Here is a 20,217-nt window from a genome sequence, read left to right on the forward strand (position 1 = left end):
GGCGGAGTTGAAAGCAACTCATCCAGAATATGATGTGGGGATAGTATCTAATAATTTCCGTACGAACAAAATAGAGGACAATCGAATGTGTCGTGAGCTAATAGGCTCTTTAATGTATTTGGCTGTAGGTATCAGACCAGATATATCTAATACAGTATCTAGACTTGCTCAGGTTGTCAGACTGGGCTGGATGTACTCAGGACAGACGATCCTATACGGGATATACGTTTCTTCTTGCAAACGGAGCAAGCGTGTGGAAGTCACAGAAGCGAAGAACTGTGGCACTGTCATCAACCGAGGCGGAATATGTTAGCCTGTCTGAGGCAGTAAAAGAAGTTATACATTTAAGGAGTCTCCTTGATGAATTAGGATTTAGGAAACTCGCTGAGACTACGTTAAATATTGATAACAATGGAGCAAAATGTTTAGCTAGTGATCCTGTGTATCACTCTCGAACGAAGGACATAGACATTCGACACCACTTTTTTTGGGATGCAATTGGAAAGGGATTAGTTACCCTTAAATATGTTCGCTCGAACCAAATGACTGCGGATATTTTGACCAAGCCATTACCACGAGTGACACACTGGAAATGTGTGAATGAGCTTGGGTGTTGCTCTAAAGAGAGTTGCCTCAAAATTGAGCGTGCTTCTTGAGGGGGCGTGTTGAGACGTTTATATAAACCATGGCGATAAGCACGCGATGAACAAACGAACATCATCTGAGACGTGTTCGCTTCTGCGTATTCTTCGATTGTTTTCTTCATATTTCGCTCGCATCCATGACGTTCCCTCGCGTTAGTCTATAGGTCTGTGTATTGTCGCATAGTCGACCTAACGTTCATCGAGGTTCACCTCCTCATCAATCTTATCAATTTTTATTTTTAAGAAATATGTGATAACTTTAATAAATTTCTTGAAAACCGCATATCCGGGTATTTTCAGCAGGATCATAGAAAATCGCAGGGTACTAAGAGCGTTAAACCCGATTGGACATTTATGAACTTCTTTGGAAACATAATTAAATTAAGAATATTCTTAATTTAACTTCTAATAAATTTCTCCACCATCATCGTTCAAGTAATTATGACACCAACTTAAGGAACAATGAAGATCAATATCTCCAGAATTTTAAATATCTAATAGCAACTGAACGATAATTGAGAGCTACTAAAGCGGTCAAAGATCTACGAATGAAATATAAAACGTACTTTTTTGTTAGAATTTCAAATTGGTGTAAAAGTGAGTGGTTACAGATTAAATATTATATACAGAAAATACAATATAGTAAAATTAAAATATTAGCTATTAAATACTTTAGGGAATAATGATAATAAATACAATAAAATAGATATTTATGTTTCGAAAAAATAACTTTATTGGTTCCAGATTCGCCTCTCATCACATATGCCCTAATAAAAGTATTGATCTTTGTAAATAATACCATTTTCTTAATCCTTCTTGTTTGCATTATGATTTTCCCAAATTTGTAAACTGTGTTCGTATGGTTTATATCGTATTCAAAAGCTTGTTGATTGAGTTATCATTTGGACAATTAAAAAACCGCAGACTTATATGTTGGATCATTATTTTGGAAATAGTGAAATGTGTTTTAAATTCCTATCCACTATCCAATTTTCGTTTGTTTGTAATTTAACATTCCGAGTTTTCTTTCTTTTATCGCGTTTTTGTCCAACTGTCTTTGTTCTTCTTGATTTTGTATGTATTTTACTGAAAACATCCTAAGTATGAAATGTCATTATATGATACTATGTTGACATTAACGTGACGTTCTTTACAAATTTTCAAAATGTTTCTACACTACAATTCATTATACTTATTTTCAACTCATAGCAAATTCGTGAAACATTAAATTTAAGGTTATGTGTTAGTTTTTCTAATGTGTCAATGCGCATGTCAATTTTTTAAATATATCTTCATTAAATTAATTTTCAGCTCATTTTTTCTATGATCTTTCTTACAGTCTATTTTCACCACACAGAGTGTTTCACTTATTAGTTATTACGAATAGTTGCATTAATTCTGCTCACACTCAGGGAGAGAAATCGATTAAAGAAGATTTGTATTCAGGAAATGCACTTGGCGGTGATAAGAGTGAAGCTAATACTATGTTATGTATATAACGACATTATTCACCTGCAATTAACCCCTTGACCTACAATATCGTGTCAGACTCGTGATGAAAATTTTCAATTGAATTTGAGAAATCTAAGTGTTATTAATTCTTTTCAAATATAAATTAAATATTACCTTTATATTATTAATCGTTAACCTTTGAAGTAAACGTAGACATAGAATAAACATTCAAATTTATTGTTTTTTTAACAAATTATTAACGATCAACTAGTTCTATCGATCGTAATTAAGAAATAAATCATGGAGCAAAGGGTCCAACTGGTTACCTGTTTCACTGTAACTGGTCTATATACTTACGTATAATTTTAATATTTACTTCTGTTATATGAGCCGTTTATTTATCAAAATATTTAACTTCACAAAACAAAAAAGAAGAAAAATTCATAAAATATAAAAAACTTAAGCATTACGTCGGATTATTTAATAATGAGATAACCGCTTAAAAGGAACTACAACTATAACCTTTTTCATTATCTTCAATTAAACTCATTCAATTAATTTGGTTGAAAACTTTGTTTTGTAAAAACAAGAACCGTATTTGATGAATCACAAATAACTGCACTTTAAGACTTACTAAACAACAAAAGAAAAGATAAACCGAATAGAAGGCAATACGTTGCTAAGTGAAAAGTGGGAGATCTCCTCATTCAGTTGGTTAAGTGTTAATCGGAGAATATAAATGGACAGAATTTATTTAAAAAGCATAGGCAATAGTGTTTAACATAATATCAGATTGTATCGCCATGTAATAAAAACATAACACACTAGCAAACCGGATTCACATCGAAGATCGAACTTACAATAAATAAACAAATGCACAAATCGAATTTCTAACATATTGATTAAACACTTTGATACTAAAATTCAAGACAATTTTGAAAGTATAGTTGTTCTCCCTATCACATTGTTAAGCATTTGCTGCTTAACATTCAATAAAGATAAAGTTGTTACATCAACACTACAGTTTGCTAAGATTGCTGTGAAATTTATTGATTATTTGGGAAAACATAATTAATAAGTTCGCGAGTTTCGTTGTTATTGAATTTCGTCCCGTGCAGTGCATTTTGAAGAGTTTCGGAAAAGTGGTTATCAGTTGGAACATGGTTCAATGAGTACTGTAGGCGAGATCAAACGAACTATCCAGACTTCAAATTTTTTTCTCTGTCACTCTCGTCATACAAAGCATTCCAGTAGCACACAGAAAAACAAATATTCCTGTATTTTATGTGTGCAGTATTTGTTTCACGTACTTTTTATTATATTCGTTGCATTTACTGAATTTACACACAAGCAATATATATGTTAAAATTATACAATATTAAAAAGATAATATTAAATATTATATAATAAAGAGATTGAAATTAAAAAGGAAATTAAGGTTACAAAATATTAGAACCACAATATTAAAGATTTCAGTTGTAAACATAAAAAATACATTCAATATCTATATAATTCGTGAAATTTCTCCTAAGCTTGCATCAAACTGCAAAAGGACAATTCAATTAGTAACATAATATTACTATTACAATTTTCTGCTCAGGAAATTTCATCGTTGAATTTAACCTTAATAGTATTCTCAGTTCAGCTATGCATTTGAATTAACTGGGAAATATGTAACATGAATATTACTAGCAATTTTATTGCACTTTTTTCAAGCTCAGAAACATCTTTCAAAGCTGAAAGCATACGTAAATCGATAAAAGTAAGCTATTCTAGTAATGTTAAAGGGGTGAAACCGCAGTTAAATTGAAGAAAGAACCGATAAAGGTAGCACAGTTTTTCATACAGATTATTCTTCATCTTATTTTCGCTAAATTGTTATTTTATGACTTTAATTGAATAAATTTATCTTCCTATTCATAGAGAATGAATAAGTAATTTGTTTTTCTAAAAGGGAAACGCATACTACTGTATGATTTAAAAAATTCGAATTCTCTTCCATTTTTTTTAAATTACAATCGCAACATTGTATTCTTTAAAAAGTCGTTAGCCTGATAACATTAGTATTCATTGATTTCATAAAATAATATCAATACGCAAGAAGTAAAAATGTTTTAGTTTCTCTTCCTGTCACTTTATGCGACATATATCCAGAACTGAAATTTTTCACCTTTTTCCATTTTTGATCATTTGATCATTTCTGATAAATTGTTAAATTTGGCAATTATGATAAACCATTTGAAAGAAAACTTTTTCCAAACCAAAACTTATTTTTCATGACAGTTATCGAATTGTACATGACAAAATAACGTAAATATATTCGTTTAACAAAAAAAATACCATTTATCGGTTCAGGAAGCCGAAAGTTTATTCTTCTACTGGACAACGTGAAAGTAGATATTATTGTTTCTAACCTATAGAATATTTTTAATTTACACTGATAATGAGTTCTCTTTCGCGCAGTGTATTCTTTAGATTTAACGCTTGTAGGTTTTCATTTATTCAAGTTAATACAACACTCATTAGTTAGAGAACGCTTTTCATGAATACAAAAATAGAAAGTGGCAGTCAATATTTTGGTAATTAAATATTATTGAATAAGTTGTGAAAATGAAATAAGAATTTACGGAGGAAAGAAGTGATAATTTAAACAGTAAAAAATACATAAAAGTAAAAATTAATTATTCCTTTCAGTCTGAAAAAACATATACACATTTCTTGGAAAAATCAATGTCTAGATAACGTACGAATAATTATAAATATACTTATATGCTTGTACGTCTTCGGAAAATGGACATCTACGTATGAACAGCGTATACAAGCTTCGATATTATTTAATACTAATTATTTCATGTATGAAGCATTGTTGTTATGTGAGTACTTTCCCCGATTGGAAACGTTGAAAATTAAATGACCTCTGAAATAGCGATAAGTTAAAGATGTAGTATATACAAAGATTTTTATGACGATTTTGATTAATTATTTAGTTATTGTAGTCCTAATTTTATTATTAACCGCGATTTAAATTTGTATTTTTTAAGCAATGTTTTATAGAAACATTTGCTTTTTTCCTTGAAATTTTGAAATATTTACTCTACTGAAAATGCAAAATACATGTCCCTTTCGTGTCGTTTATTCGAAAACTCCCGTGGGATGTGCAAGGTGGTTCACGGAACTATAGCAAGTCATATTTTCTTTCTGATTGAAGGCAGAAAAAATGTTACAGAGCAAAAATGAATGGTGCAATGTCCTGCAAATGTTTACGATCATAGATTTTTAATATGTACAATAATGTAGGTGCCGTTTGCAATCGCACTATAATTTGAAATTGGAATGTACCTCTTTCTTTATATGAGTCAAAAACCGTTTTCATTCGGTGTGAAAAGATGTTAAGGTAACATGGTCCAAAAATGATTGTTATATTATCAGATAATTTCTCCGTGATGTTCCAAATTTTATAAACATTAAACGGGTATTATCGTATCTTCATTATGGACTAAGAATAAATGGAGTAAAAATAAATGCATTACAACTCATAATTTTGATGTAATATACTCCAGTTATAAATATAATATAGTTCCTTTAACACTAAAACTACCGAACAATTAAATAGACTTTTTGAAACTTTTCCGTAGAAACTCCAAGAGTGCATCTGTTGAGACTTTAGTTGATCTACAATTCAGTTTGGGTATTGGTAAATCAATTTCTTTAATAACTGTTCAGAGAAACGTCTGTTATTTTTGTAATCATTGCAAAAAGAAGCAATCAAAAATGGGTTATTTTAACCCGTCTGGTCCTTTTAGTATTAAATTATCCGAAGTAACCATGACAAATTAATGTGTTAACACAAAATGTACCAGAACTTTATACATACCAATTCCTACCGTAACCAGTCAAATAATTGGTTACAAAATATAGGTAAACAAATTAGATGATAAATGTTTTTTAGTTGAAATAGAACCGAACAAAAAGACAAAATTTGAGAAAGTGATTAATTGGATAATATAAGTATTGATATGAAATTAAATCGGTGAATGAAAATACAGAATTTTAAATTCAATTTTAAAACGGACCATTTGACCGATCGCAGTACGTGTAGTGTTAATACATATTTTGTATATACTTATATATTTTGTTTTATTATACAGCTACAAAATGTAACAGAAACTCAGGTCTTTAGTGTTGATGTTAAATTCAATGTTATATTAATTTTGAAAGCGAACTAAACTTCTGTGTCACCATTAAAATAATGTGCAACAAAGTTAGAAACGAAGAGGCTTAAGGAAAATTGCGTATGCAATAGTAAACTACAACCATTTGAATGGATAGTACCGAAAGAGTTTCAACGCGTAGATCTAGTTTCCCTCGGGACAAACAGTTTGATACTTGAACTGTCCCTCCGTTTCATGCGAGGCTGACTGTTAAAAGGTTGAACGCAAAATGTGTACATTCCCTCACTGCACCTACAAACAATACTTATCACTGAGAAAGAAATATAATATTTCACTAAATCAAATCAATTTTTCCTGTATCATCTACTTTGTCTTTTTAAGATATTGATAGTTTTATTCGTTTTATATTTGCGTGTTATTTCATTATTTACGTTTTTATATATAGAATTGTACTGTCAAGAGTAAAGAACACATAGTCGTTGATGCTATGAAATTTATACATTGCAAAACAATTTATGGTAGTATGAATTTCAACAGTGTATATGGGTTGATTGAAAAATAGTTGGCCAAACTTTAATATCGTGTTCTGCTGAATAATTCTGTTGAATAGTCATTACTATATTAAAGTGTATGTAGTAAGTGTATTATTTTTACATACGTAAATACTATATATTTTTTCGTTTCTATTTAGTTTAGCAAAAGACAACAATATTCTAATCTTCAGTTCTATGCGTCAGTGTTAAAAGTTGTCAATAAATAACGTCTATTCTTATTCTCAACTCGTTCTTAAACATTAATTTCTATATCGCCCTTTCGAAATACATCAAGACGCGTTGTTAAATATAAGATCATAAATACTTTGATTCTGTACGAAAACCTTGGGAATATCTGATTGTGTTAGGAAAGTTGTGTTTACTATTGGCAATTATTTTAACTACACACGTTATTATACGTTTGTGCAGAAGGTAGTGCATTGAATTCACCAATGATATGAATATTGTATTCATAAAAACAGACGAGAGTTTTAACAGGAATACGAATAAAAATTACTAATAAAATAATATTGTTTATAAAATATGGTACCCTAGTTTAAAAAGACAAAAATAAAATACTCTGTATATAAGTATATGCAGTACCTATGTTCGTATAATGAAGAATACTGCCAGTTATGTTCTATGTGAAAAATGGCCGCCTAGGGACAGGCAACACCAAATGTAAGTATGTAAATGGACATAGAGACCTGCAATAAAAGAACGATTCTACCAGCCACAGCTACTAATTGTAAGTGGTGCTCTATATCGCTATTTTTTCTGTATCTCCCCTACGGAAGAAACCTTGTTGCAATACCCAGCCCTTACGATTGGGAATTCTTTTAGTCTCACTGCATGTAACTCTCGAAGTAGAAAAAAACGTCTCCACAAAAAGTAATTATTTATTTTATGCGAACAAGATCGAGGACAGTATAAAAGACACATAACCCTAACACAGAATCCATTGACATATAGGAGCAGAAAATTTATTTAGAATTTTAATAAGAATACCAGTAATAAAGTTAATCAGTTCTAACATTAAACGTACCACTTGTTTTAAAATTTGGTTAAAAATTCTGCATTTTCTTTCAGCCATCGAACTTTAATATCAGTTTTTATATTATCTGATTAATCAGTTTTTTAATTTTTGTCTTTCTTTCTGCTTCTGTCTGCGCTAAGAAAAATTTATCATTTAATCTGTTTTCTTTATTTTATAACCAATTATCTGATCGGTTATAGTAGGAATAGGTATATATAAAGTGCCGGTACGTTTAGTGTTAATGAGAACAGATAAATGAAAATCTCATAATTCTTAACACTTGACCTTTCATAAATGAAATAAAGGAAGAAGAGATTATTAGGTGAAATGTGGGGTCTCATCTTGCCACCAGACGGTGAACTACATTAATTAAATTCGTCAAACTTATTTCTGAATCGACCGTTTAATCATAAAAGTTTTAGTTGTTTTTAAGAAGTGTAAAACCTTATCAGACCCAGACTTTAATTATATGAACTGCAATACGTTAGAATGATTTTCTGATAAATAGGAAATTTTTCTACGGGCATTATTAACGGACCATATGTGTCACAGAGAGTTTTAGAAAAATGGTGGAACTGTGCAATGAAATATTGGCAGTATAAATTCATAATATTCTTTTCTTTCGTTGTATTCTACCTAAAAGAAAATTGTGATCTAAATATGATATCTTCTCTAATTTGCACTCTAAAAATAAGGTCATCCATAAATGGAACCGTTTGTTTTGAATGTGGCTTAAGTCCACTTAAAAAAGATTAAAAACCATTAAAGAATAAAAAAAAATATGTAAAATTGTAACTATTATAACAATTGACTTGACTTTTAAAAAACTGATCCTAAGCCGCTTTCAAAATAAACGATTCAGTTGACAATGTTATATTTTCATGCTCGTCTGCCATAGTAGTTACTCGATTTAGTAAATACGTAACACAAGCATTTTGTAACATATTATATTACATTATATTAAATATAATACGGTAATGATAAAAATACACTCTATCTTTATTATTTTAAACGTTAATCAAACACCATATACAGGGTGAGTCTCGTAACATGACATTTTAAACTAATTCAAAAATTATTCTTCGTATGAAAAAATGCTTCAAACAAAAGTTGCTTGTTTTGCAGAGAGAAATATAGCACTGTAATTCGTTTTTTACTATTTGACTTTTCTATTAAGATTCGAAGATCATCTTCACTTTTTTTAGATCAAATGCTTAATCTTTTTTTCTTTCTATGTAAATAGAGCATCGCGATTTGCGTAACAAAACTATTACACCAAGTAAGATCTAAAATGAACGCTTACCGCGGTGTTTTTAAATAAATCGTCTTGCGTTATAAAACATACTTAATCAACATAACTACAACGCGACTTCATTAACGACGCGATGACAGGTCGCGTTTATCAACACGTCTTCGTAAAATGTTACGCATAATCAGTGTCAAACGTCTTTGATACAATATTATAACTTTTATTGTCAGTATAAAACTTTACCTCATAGAATGACATGAAAACCTGAGGGAAATGTTCTTTATACATCCGAAAAAATACAACCACGGATTACTATTCACAATCTCTCCCTTATGTAGTGTTCAATAAAGAGTGCTTTCTACTAGTACGGTACGGATTTATAATATTGTAGGGTATCAATAAGTTGGCCCATTGACCGATTGATAATGTGACTAAAGGCCGCGACCGCGAACCAAAAAGCAACAGCGGACGTGATTCCGTGAATATCGCGAAATATCGTGAATATGGCAAAAAACAATAGAAAAAGAGACGCCGTAGAGTCGTCAGCGAAGAGTTTCAAGAGTGAGCGAGCATTGTAAAAATAGCGTTTGAGTTTTTGTTAGTATTAATAAATAGTAGATACTACTTAAAATAACTTAGTCACTTAAAATTCTTACAATATTGCAATCTAAGTCTCACCTAAGCTAATGGTTTTTCAACATAAATAGGTTAACATCTTTTGCTACAAAATGCTGAGATGCATTATTTTTTCTTTCTTTTATAATCTTTGCATTGTTCAACTGTGATCGAACACTGGAACTATTCGTCAATACGATTACTATCGTCAATGCGTAACCAATTAAAACTATAAACAAAGCACATAGCGAGCGGCCCCTCTTGCTTCTATGTTGTCCCGATTACCAACTTTAGTGCAGAGAACATTAGTTACAACGAATTCGCACGCAGTTACATTTGTTTCTGTGAGCACCTAAAAACTGCAGCAGGAAGGAAAATTCGGAGAAGTCCCCTATCTTCAAATAGCGACGCCCCGTTCTGAAAAATTGTTTAGTTAGCATAACATTTCTTAAGATTAAGAAAGAGGAATGAAATAGCAAAATATATGTTATCATGTTTAATCGCTAGAATCGCCGGTACTGCGGGAGCTAATCCAACACATTAGAACTTGGTATCCCAGTTAAAGGGATACAAATGTAACTGTTCCTTTTCTCTGTTAACTAGAAAAAAGTTTGTATAAAACACTTTATCTAAATATGTACATTGTTAATTTATTACTAAATAACATTGTTTATTGTATATGTACAAGGATGCTAATAATTATAAAGGATATAAAAGTTTATTTTAAAAAATAGGATACATATTTAATGACGTAACGGTAAAATATTTTTATATATTTTATATTTTATACGTGTCAAAATTAAAAGTGAAATTTTGGTTTCCATGTACAGTTTTATAAAACGATAGTACACTACTTTGCATATGTATATCGTTTGTAATATTAAATTAAAGATAATACACGACTAATAAGGATTATAAAAAAATTCTGTAGTGCAAAAAGTATTATTTAATGCTAATGATAATTTTTATTAATTTCAGAAATGTGGTTCGGTGGTTGCAGCATGCTCTCTCCATACCCAATAAGGTAAATACTTATTTTAATAGTTATTTTTACTGTAAAAAGACTATTGAATTTTTATTCTTATTATTAGAACATTTTAAGTTCTTTTCTCAATGTATTGAGCCACTTTACAGTTGTACTTTCTACTCGACGTAACAGATTATAGTCAATTGTTAGCTACTTGTAGCGGAGTGAGAAAATTGAATTTATTATTTCGTTACTAATGTTACGCATTTATTTTGATATTTCGCGTTTATATAAACTGTGAGTAATAATTACTTAACTGTACTAATTATTATATTTTTTAAGATATTAATTTGTAGTTTCATTAAAAATTATTTTTACAAATATTTTCATGAGATCCATGATGAACTTTAAATAAACTAAAATTTCAAATAACTGAGTCTTCGGACTCAAAAGATTAAAAAGACAATTGTAATTCCACTTTGTTAGCGTATCAATGAAATTACAGAAATAAGTACATACATGTTATCACTGTCCACGATTTATTTTCAAATTTCTCTTGAAAGAACTATAACACAATTTAGCCATTAAAATTACCCTGTGTACTGACATTTTTTCATGCTTTTTATTAGATCTCATTCTAAAACTTTGACGATTGCTATTACGTACTCATAATTTCGCTGGTCTGCAGTTTTTAACTAGCCTTATATAGTCGTGAGTTTGTTGTGTTTGTGTTCATTCGTCGGTACCATAATAATAATTTTTAAATGATCAAATTTACTGTCGTATTATGAAGTTTGGATAATAATATATTTTCTCTCGATGAGTATCTCATAATTATAATTGTGAACGTTTGCGTTAAAAATAAATTTACAGCTGTCAAATATTAATTTAGAGTATTAATATTTATTATACTTCCCAATAGATGTTTTTAAGTTGATATCGGTGTATTTTCCGCGGTTAGAAACATAACAGTTCTTTCACATGTCCTATGATAGACGGCATTCAATAACACTGCAGAATTTCCTGTAACTCCCAAATTCTCGCGTCGACCTCCAAGGGCTATTAGAAACTAATTTCTGCTTAGCCATTCAGAAGATCCGAGATTTATGACATTCCCGGTTTCCCGTTCCATTAGGAAAAGGTAACGCGAATGTTCTAAATTCCGAGTTCAATAGAGCACCTATATCCTGATACCTTAATATTCAAATGTTCTATTACCTGGACATTTTGATATCTTTATTTTAGCCCCTTGCCGTATAATATCGTGTCACACTCGTGCTGAAGATTTCAAACAAAATTTCACCAACATAAATACTACTTAATTCTTTTGAATTAAAATTAAATATTGTTCATCTGTTATCAATTAGTATACTTTAATGCAAACACAAATGTAGAATATGTTTACATTCTGTCGCGTTTGTTTAGTAAATTATTAATGAGAAAGTAGTTAAAGAAGGCATGGAGCAGGGGATTGACAATAACTGATTTTGTTAATCAAATTTTCATCTTGTTGATTTTCTTATTACACTCCCGTTTGTCGTCGCATCGAACAATCGACTACACATCGGTTTTAGGTCCACGAGGCAGACGCATGTTTTGTTTTAGGAATGCCAACCCGAATAAAACAGTGATATGATGATTATTTTCTCACATATCCTAACGATTTAATGCGAAACTTCATAAAGTTTACATAACTCGAAAAAATCCATATCGAAAATTGATGTGATTCAACATACATGGAAACGAGTGATTCATAAATATTTAAGCAAAACAACTTTTTCATTTCTATTCAGATACATCAAATTCAGCATGAAAAAAGTAATAGTTTCATTATACAAAAATACTTTCATCCAAATAAAGATTTATATGCATTCAATTTCTATTCTCTTCGCCTATAAATTTAGAAGCAATAATGATTTTTATACCTGTACAACATCCGCATTCATATTTTCACATTCTTGTAGTTTATGTACTCCGTTTTATTCTGTGAAATAATAATGCCAATCAATCATTTATTAAAATCTTAATTTTAGTTTTTTAAGTAGAAACCTTAATTTTAGTAAGGTCTTAAACGTCATACAAAATTAAAAATATGTAAAAACTTTTGAACAGAAGAAATAAAGAATACAACGCTGTCACACGCTACGTATACTTTTCATTTTACATGCAAAATCAGTGAGATATCAAGCAGCACAATTTTTCGATTAATCGCTCTCAACGATCTAATTTATAGGTCCTTAGTTACCTTGGCAGCAATTACGTCATAACTTCGCTACGTGCAGACACATTGTAGAGACGTAGAAGGATATTGATTTCTTAGTTCCCGTAACAAGAACGTGCTCCAAGTCCAAATGTTACAATAAACTGATTTTTGCCATTATTTGTTGCATTCACTGCTAATCGTTACCCATTGAAGATTAAACACTCGTTGGGGACGATATCCACTCGTGCATAAGTTATAGGTAAAATTTGATGAGCAAGCAAGCTATCAAGGCTGTATGCCGATAAAAGTAAGCAATAGGACAAAAATGAGAGCGGAGCGATTAGCGTTAAGTCTACAGTATAATACCTTCAGCTAATTAAAGATTATCCTCAGAAACTGTATTTTATAAACGTTAATGAAATCAATTTGCTAACACGATCAAAATGGAAAATAGTAGTTAGTATCGTTATAATGTAAAGCTTTTGTATTATTACTATAACATATTATTCTCCTATGTTGAAAAATAGGACAGCCTGATTAGTATACCGAAATTAGAACTTTTGTGTTAGCATTTTCCTCAATGAAACTGCATGTTTGAACTGTGGCAAAGCACTGGTTTTATACCGGCAATATATTAGTACATACGTACGTGACATATGTATATTGCGCCATAGAGTCTTCTGAAAGTCTCTTCAGTCGTATATATATATTTCAATAAAACGTATTGAAAAATGCAAATCTGCTTTCACTTAAATTCTTCGATATCTTTTGCGCACTATATTAGAAGAGTCACACAAAGAAATATTAAAGTTATAACAGTTGCGTGTTCTCTATAAATGTGTGTATAATAATATTTAAGAACTGTACATTGATACAATAAATTTTACGTTATGTAACTACATTTACATATTCATAATACTGTTTCCATAATACATATTCTTTTCACTGGTCTTTATTTTATAATTTTTATAAACGATAGTTTATAAAATTCACATTAGTTATAATTTCTATCAACTGTTTATTTTATTAGGAATTTTATTATAGGCTATTTAAATGAAAATGAATATTGAAATTTATTTTTATTGTTGTAAAGTTTTTGTTAAAAAGTATAAAATTAATTTTTACAATATTTAAAAATGAAATTAATACAAATTTCGCAAATAATAAATATATTAATAAAAAGTAGTAGTTTCTCAATGTAATTCTTATATATGTATTATTATATAATGCCCAACTGGATAATATATGCTTACAAGACAGCATAAAATGATTCTTTTTTGAAAAAATGCGGAGAAAATAAAGGATACAAATTCTTCGTCCGTGGTTTAATGATTGAAAAATATCGAGTTTAAGAATGTAGTAAATACGTATACAGTTACGGTTGAAAAATGATTCTACACAATATTTGAGTTGCTCGATTCAAGAACTGACAAAAGATGTTGTGTCGATATATTTTGATAAATTGTTTGCTTTTTTGCAAACAGCTATTCTGACGCAAGTGTTACTAATGCACTTTTATATTGATAATAAATCATTGTTGATAAAACATCTTTTTCATTTTTCTTGTATCTAGTAACACCTACGTATACAATACAGATATTTATTACTTACAAACACAGTAAGTATTATAAGTCGTACGGGGCAAATTATATTTTCATTATAACTGTATATGCATGCAGTGGATTTTGAAATTCAATTTTACTAAAAACTAAGTACTGAACAAAAATTCTTTGGATATTCTGCGAGAAAACATTCTTGTACTATATAAAGGCTTCCTATCTGTACTAATAAACTGTCACTTTTGTTGTATACAAACTAAAATTATGATAATTTTAACTTTAACTTTAACTTTAACTTTAACTTTAATTTTACTTTTAACTTTAATTTTACTTTTAACTTTAATTTTACTTTTAACTTAAATTTTACTTTCAATTTTAATTTTAATTTTAATACTGTAGTTTCCCAGTATTCATGCAATTCTTGATATATACTACCTGAATGCAGTCAAACATTTTGCAATTAGTCAGTGGAGAAGTTTGGTGTACGTTCATAAATACTGTGATTTCAAGAATTTGTGCCTTGAAAACACCAGAACTTTCGTAGCAGACGTATAAATCGCATCACATATTTTTTAAAACCAATTAATTTCGTTAATTTTAAAATTTTTATCTATCTCCTGCCGCTTTAACGCTTTCTAAAGTTTTAATTGCTTGACCTAGTTTCATTTGGACACCCTGTACACTTGAGTATATACGTTTTATTAGAGTCCCCGAATACATGCTGCGTCTGATTGTAGCAAATAAATTGCCACATAAATTAAGTCGTTATGTGTAAATTTGACAAAGAAACGTGCACTATTAGGGTGTTCGTTACATAAGTGAATATCCATACTTTTATTCTTTTATCGTGTACTTTTTTTTAGATATAAATACATTACTAACCAGTAGTCGAGTAATAGGCTATATGTATATACCTACACCGCTAGTGTTTATTGATCGGTAGCTTATAAATCAACTCCCTAAATCTTAAATGTATAATGTTTTACTTTTTAAGCATCTTATAATTTTTAATATTAATTCTTGTAAAAAGTGTTATTAATAATTACGAAAAACCTGCAAAAAATAATTCAAATTTAAACTAATCGTTATTGTGTATGGAATATGTGCCCGCTTAATTTACAGCCAGGAAGTATCTAATACGTTAAGATGATTGACATTTTTTTAACGTGATTACATAATGTTTTTTAGTGCTATATTGTATCCGATAAATGATTATTAAACTATATATAATCTAACAAAATAAAATTTATTTTAAATCTCCAAAAAAATTTTACTTGAGATTCTACTTTATTTAATTAAACATATACTTTAATGTATAGTTTATTATGTATAATATAATAATATAATATAGTTTATTATATATAATATAATCACGTCAATATAATATTAGAAATGATGAAATCAAGAATTTTAAAAGTACGTACCTGTGAGAAAGAAATTGATTTGAACATAGGATTATTTGCTTGTGGCTATTTACTTCTCGATATTTCTGCTTCGGATGTCCTGTAATACATTCTTATATTCCTATGTTCTCTGAGTTGTTGGTGTATCTTGATAAATGATACTTTTTACCGTTTCTCACAAGAATACCACAGATTATTTCTTGCAAAGAGCGGAAATATGATTGATGAAGGAGTCGTGTAATCGGAAATAATCGGAAATAAGTGATTAACTGCTGGAGTGCCGATGAGTGCGATCGCTTTTCCCTTGTGTTGCGTCAAGCGTACAGGGAACGGAATGGCGTTGACGGTTTGTCAATGTAACTTTTTTTAACTTTTACCGAGGAATAAGAACTATTTCCTAGAGATCCCGATTTTAGATATGAACCACAATACACGTGTACACCTGAACACGTGAAATGTATATTAATATATTGAATGCCGTGGGAGTCACCGGTGACTCCCAACCAAATTGAATTACTATAACCTACTCAATTAAACCATGATTATTTGAAAACGTGTTCATATTAAATGTATTCATAATAATGCAACCTAAGCAATGACGTTTAGCAGGATAAGCGTGCAACAATGATCACGCAGTTGAATAAAATATTTTGTTATTATATTTTTTTGTATTTCGTGTATTTTGCTTCGTGAAACCGCTCTTTCTTTAATACGTGATTCACATGTAATGTGTATTTAGTATTTATGCGTATAATGAGAACACGATTTCTTAATACCTTAATACGCTGAATTTGACTAAATGCAATATATTTTACACAAAACATTTTTTATTTAATCACTCTGTATACGATGTCACCACAAAAGAGCCAATGCAAATTACTGAAGTTACAGAAATACAGTTGATAAATTTTGCTTGTCTTTGAACATATTGTAAACTCACAATTTTAGTCTCATTAAAATTCGAATTTAAAATCTAGCTTTCAAGTAAATATTAAATTTTATAAAATTGATCTATTTAATTCAATATCATTTCACAACGTTGCCAATGTCATGAAACATTGAAGGGGCATACAAAATTTCAAAAAACTAAATTCCTGGTATTTCTTATCATTTTATGGTATTAGTATTATGGGACGTAGTTTATTTGTATTTATCAGTTTGTTGAAGCTTAATACGACGTTTTCCCTTGAATGATTGTTATTATCATTAATGCGTGCTCTAAGTTCGACGACAATTTCTGCACCGCAAAGAACTACTGACTATTTTCATCATAAAAGGCTTCGCGTTACCTCTTTTACTTTCCCTTCAACATTCCGAACCATTGGAACATGCATAAAAGAGGGAGAAACTCGTATACATCAGGATCACAATAGCCAGCTCCCCTATTCACCTTAGATTTGCATACGTTACCAGCATCTAGTTGTGTAGAGTGAAATATCGTCTCAATTACTTCGAACGTACGTACTTGTTCCTTTCTGTTAAAGAAGAATAGATACACGCTCCAGTTCATTGACCAATACCGTGATCTGGTATAATGTTCAGCTATTTCAAAGTAATATTATAATCAAAGCGTTGAAATGTTGACTTCATTAGAAATACTTTGGACACTAATACAGTTATTCCTAATCACGAGGAACAGCGTTCCAGTTTATGCTGATTCTAATGATTTGCATATAGACAGAACCTTGAAAAATATTGAATACGTAATTTTTTATAATTCTTCGTTTTCATGTTTGTACTTTGAAAATCGAGAATATTTTTTATTAGATATCTTGAAAATTACTATAGATAATACCGTGATGAATAGCAAAATTGTAGGATTTTGTACAAGGAATGAAGTGAATTTTATATGGAAGTAGTAAATATATTTTTCTCGCAATTTTTCCATATTACTTATACTTGAAAAAGCAATTATTATTTATGTATTGCCATTACGTACAATATAAATAGTTATGGACTGTTACATTAAATGATTGTAATTCATGATAATAGTTTTTGAGCAAATAATGTTATTTAAATGGGAAAATTTCTAGGAATAATTTCTTCCACTCATGTAGGTAATTATACAATAGGAACTGATTGTTTTATTTGCAGGGAATTTAAATTACTTTAAATGCTAAAAAAAATCTGACCTTTATTTATATTTCCTTGTAGGATAACATCGCAAAATTAGAATTCCAGAGAGATTTAGATGAATTCAAAAAATTGGTAGAAATATAGACCTTACAAATGAATGGAGGAATGTTAAAAAGTTTGCTTTTTAAAAATGACTTATTATATGCACCGTAGAAAGAAACCCCTTTCAAAGGGAATCACTGAAAACAAGTTTAACCTTGTCCAAATTTAAAAAATAACTAGGATATTCTTTATTGCTTAGTATTTAAAATTATTCAAATTTTTAGATATTAAGCAGTGGCAATTTTAATAAAAGTTATTCCTCTATTCTAAATATATTCAACTGTGTGAGTAAAACAATGTTGGGTTATCGAAAACAAGTTTAGAATAATTATGGTTACCGAAAGAAATCACGAGCATGCAACTAAGGAGGTAAGAAACGCTTGAAGAAAAGCTAATACGTTTTTAAATCGTTCTGCGAAGAAAAGGAAGATGAACTATATAGACCTGCAGTAATTGATTTGCTGAAAATATTATGTTTTCCTTTTTGTACATCATAAACCGGTACGTACAGCTTTAAACGCATCTTCGTTAAAGAGGAAAAGGACAGTTTTATGTATGATTGAAATGATACAATTTATGTTCATATTTAAGCTGGTTCATCACAATTTGTTACGATTTAAGTTGATATTTGCAAAATTCGTATTTTGTGGTTTAAAACACTTTTTAAATAAAAATCAGCAATTTTCCTTTGTAACATTATCATTTTTAATCCTTCATATGTTCAGCGTAGTTAAGATGATAGTTACACTGTTACACTAATAATTTTATTGAGTTCTTGAATTTATATAAATATAGCATATATTTTTATTTTTTTGATATCTCTTATCATAATTGTTAAAAGTTTAATTTTCATTTAATTTTAAAACCAAAAAGTTAAGAAGAATTAAAGTACTTATACTGCAAAACTTGTACCATTAATTCCAGTTTCATAGGTAATATATCTGAATGAAAGTCTTAATTTTTGAAATGGTAGTTGCTATATGAAATATAATTGTTTGATTGGCTGCGACACAAAATGGCGTATGTACATTTCATCTTTTGAAATATCAAAGAAAGATAGGTGGATAGTTTGCATACTCCTGTCATTCCTGACTACAGTATTCTTTACATTTCTTTTATAATGAATAGAAATATTTCATTTTAATAATGTATAATTATTGTTTATCTATATTTATTATGCAAGTGTAGTACGGAAAATATTTTCAAGAATTTTTTAAATTATTTCAACATTTCCTTATTTTATTTATTTGTATTATTTTCCATATTGTTCCTATATACTCTTAAGTATTAATAAAACTATGTCTTTCACATTTTGAAAATGTTCAAACTAATTTACGTTAATTTTCCAATTATCTATGTTTCCCCATTTTTCTTAATTCTTGTATCTTTAATTCTTATATCAATTATACAACACTAAAGTAAAAGCGATTTTAATCAATTATGAAACAATGTTTGAGTATGGATCATTATATGGAATGTTAATTTATATGTGTATTATCTATATTGATGTAGTGCTTAGCACGCATCAAGATTTTAAAATTTGTCTAATAATGCGTTAACATTTTAACAATTTTATTGCCTATGTTTCGAATAAATGATAAAATATTGTTCGAATAATATATATTTCAGAATAATACTGCGGTAATATTGTTGGTACCATTCAATATATTTTACGTATGTACTGATTTCAGTAATAATTAATCATTATTTTGTATTCGCTACCTGCTACGAAACCAATTTAATCCAGTTTAATTTATATATAAGAAATAAATGCATCAACATTTTTCAAAAGAACTAAAAGAGGTGGAACTGCCCCAGGCCATTAACAAAGTAGTAAAGATAAACTGGACTAATTATTAATTATTTGACATCACAATCTTTACATTACACTATTATCAACTTACTTAAATTATTAAATATGTTTATTAAACATCAATCGTCTTACATATTATTATAGTTTTTAAGCAATTCATAAGCGTCGACTATCAATGACTGCCATAGCAGTAAACGTGTTAATAGCAAAGTCATTGCAAAAGATTTAAGTTTTGGTCGAAAATACAAAAATTAAAATATTTCGATATAGACCAAATTTCATATGATGAAAACATCCTTTTATGTGGTTTCTCCAAACGTCAAACCGATTAAATTTTAAAGTTTTAAATTTACTTTTTGTACGTTTCTAAATTTTAGTGCAAAAACACTTAAT

General features: G+C 29.3%; 2 protein-coding genes across 3 annotated transcripts in view; both read left to right on the forward strand.

Moving 5' to 3' along the window:
• The window catches only part of Nca (neurocalcin homolog), a 484,597-nt gene that overhangs the window by 214,456 nt on the left and 249,924 nt on the right, over positions 1-20,217 (forward strand). The window lies entirely within an intron of this gene.
• LOC143175096 (uncharacterized) overlaps positions 1-20,217 on the forward strand; it is a 272,623-nt gene that overhangs the window by 214,212 nt on the left and 38,194 nt on the right. Inside the window, 1 exon segment of the mRNA XM_076372218.1 lies at positions 10,680-10,725. Coding sequence (XP_076228333.1) covers positions 10,680-10,725 — 46 coding nt within the window.

This window comes from Nomia melanderi, chromosome 11, assembly GCF_051020985.1.
Source record: "Nomia melanderi isolate GNS246 chromosome 11, iyNomMela1, whole genome shotgun sequence".
NCBI classification, from domain to species: Eukaryota; Metazoa; Arthropoda; class Insecta; order Hymenoptera; family Halictidae; genus Nomia; species Nomia melanderi.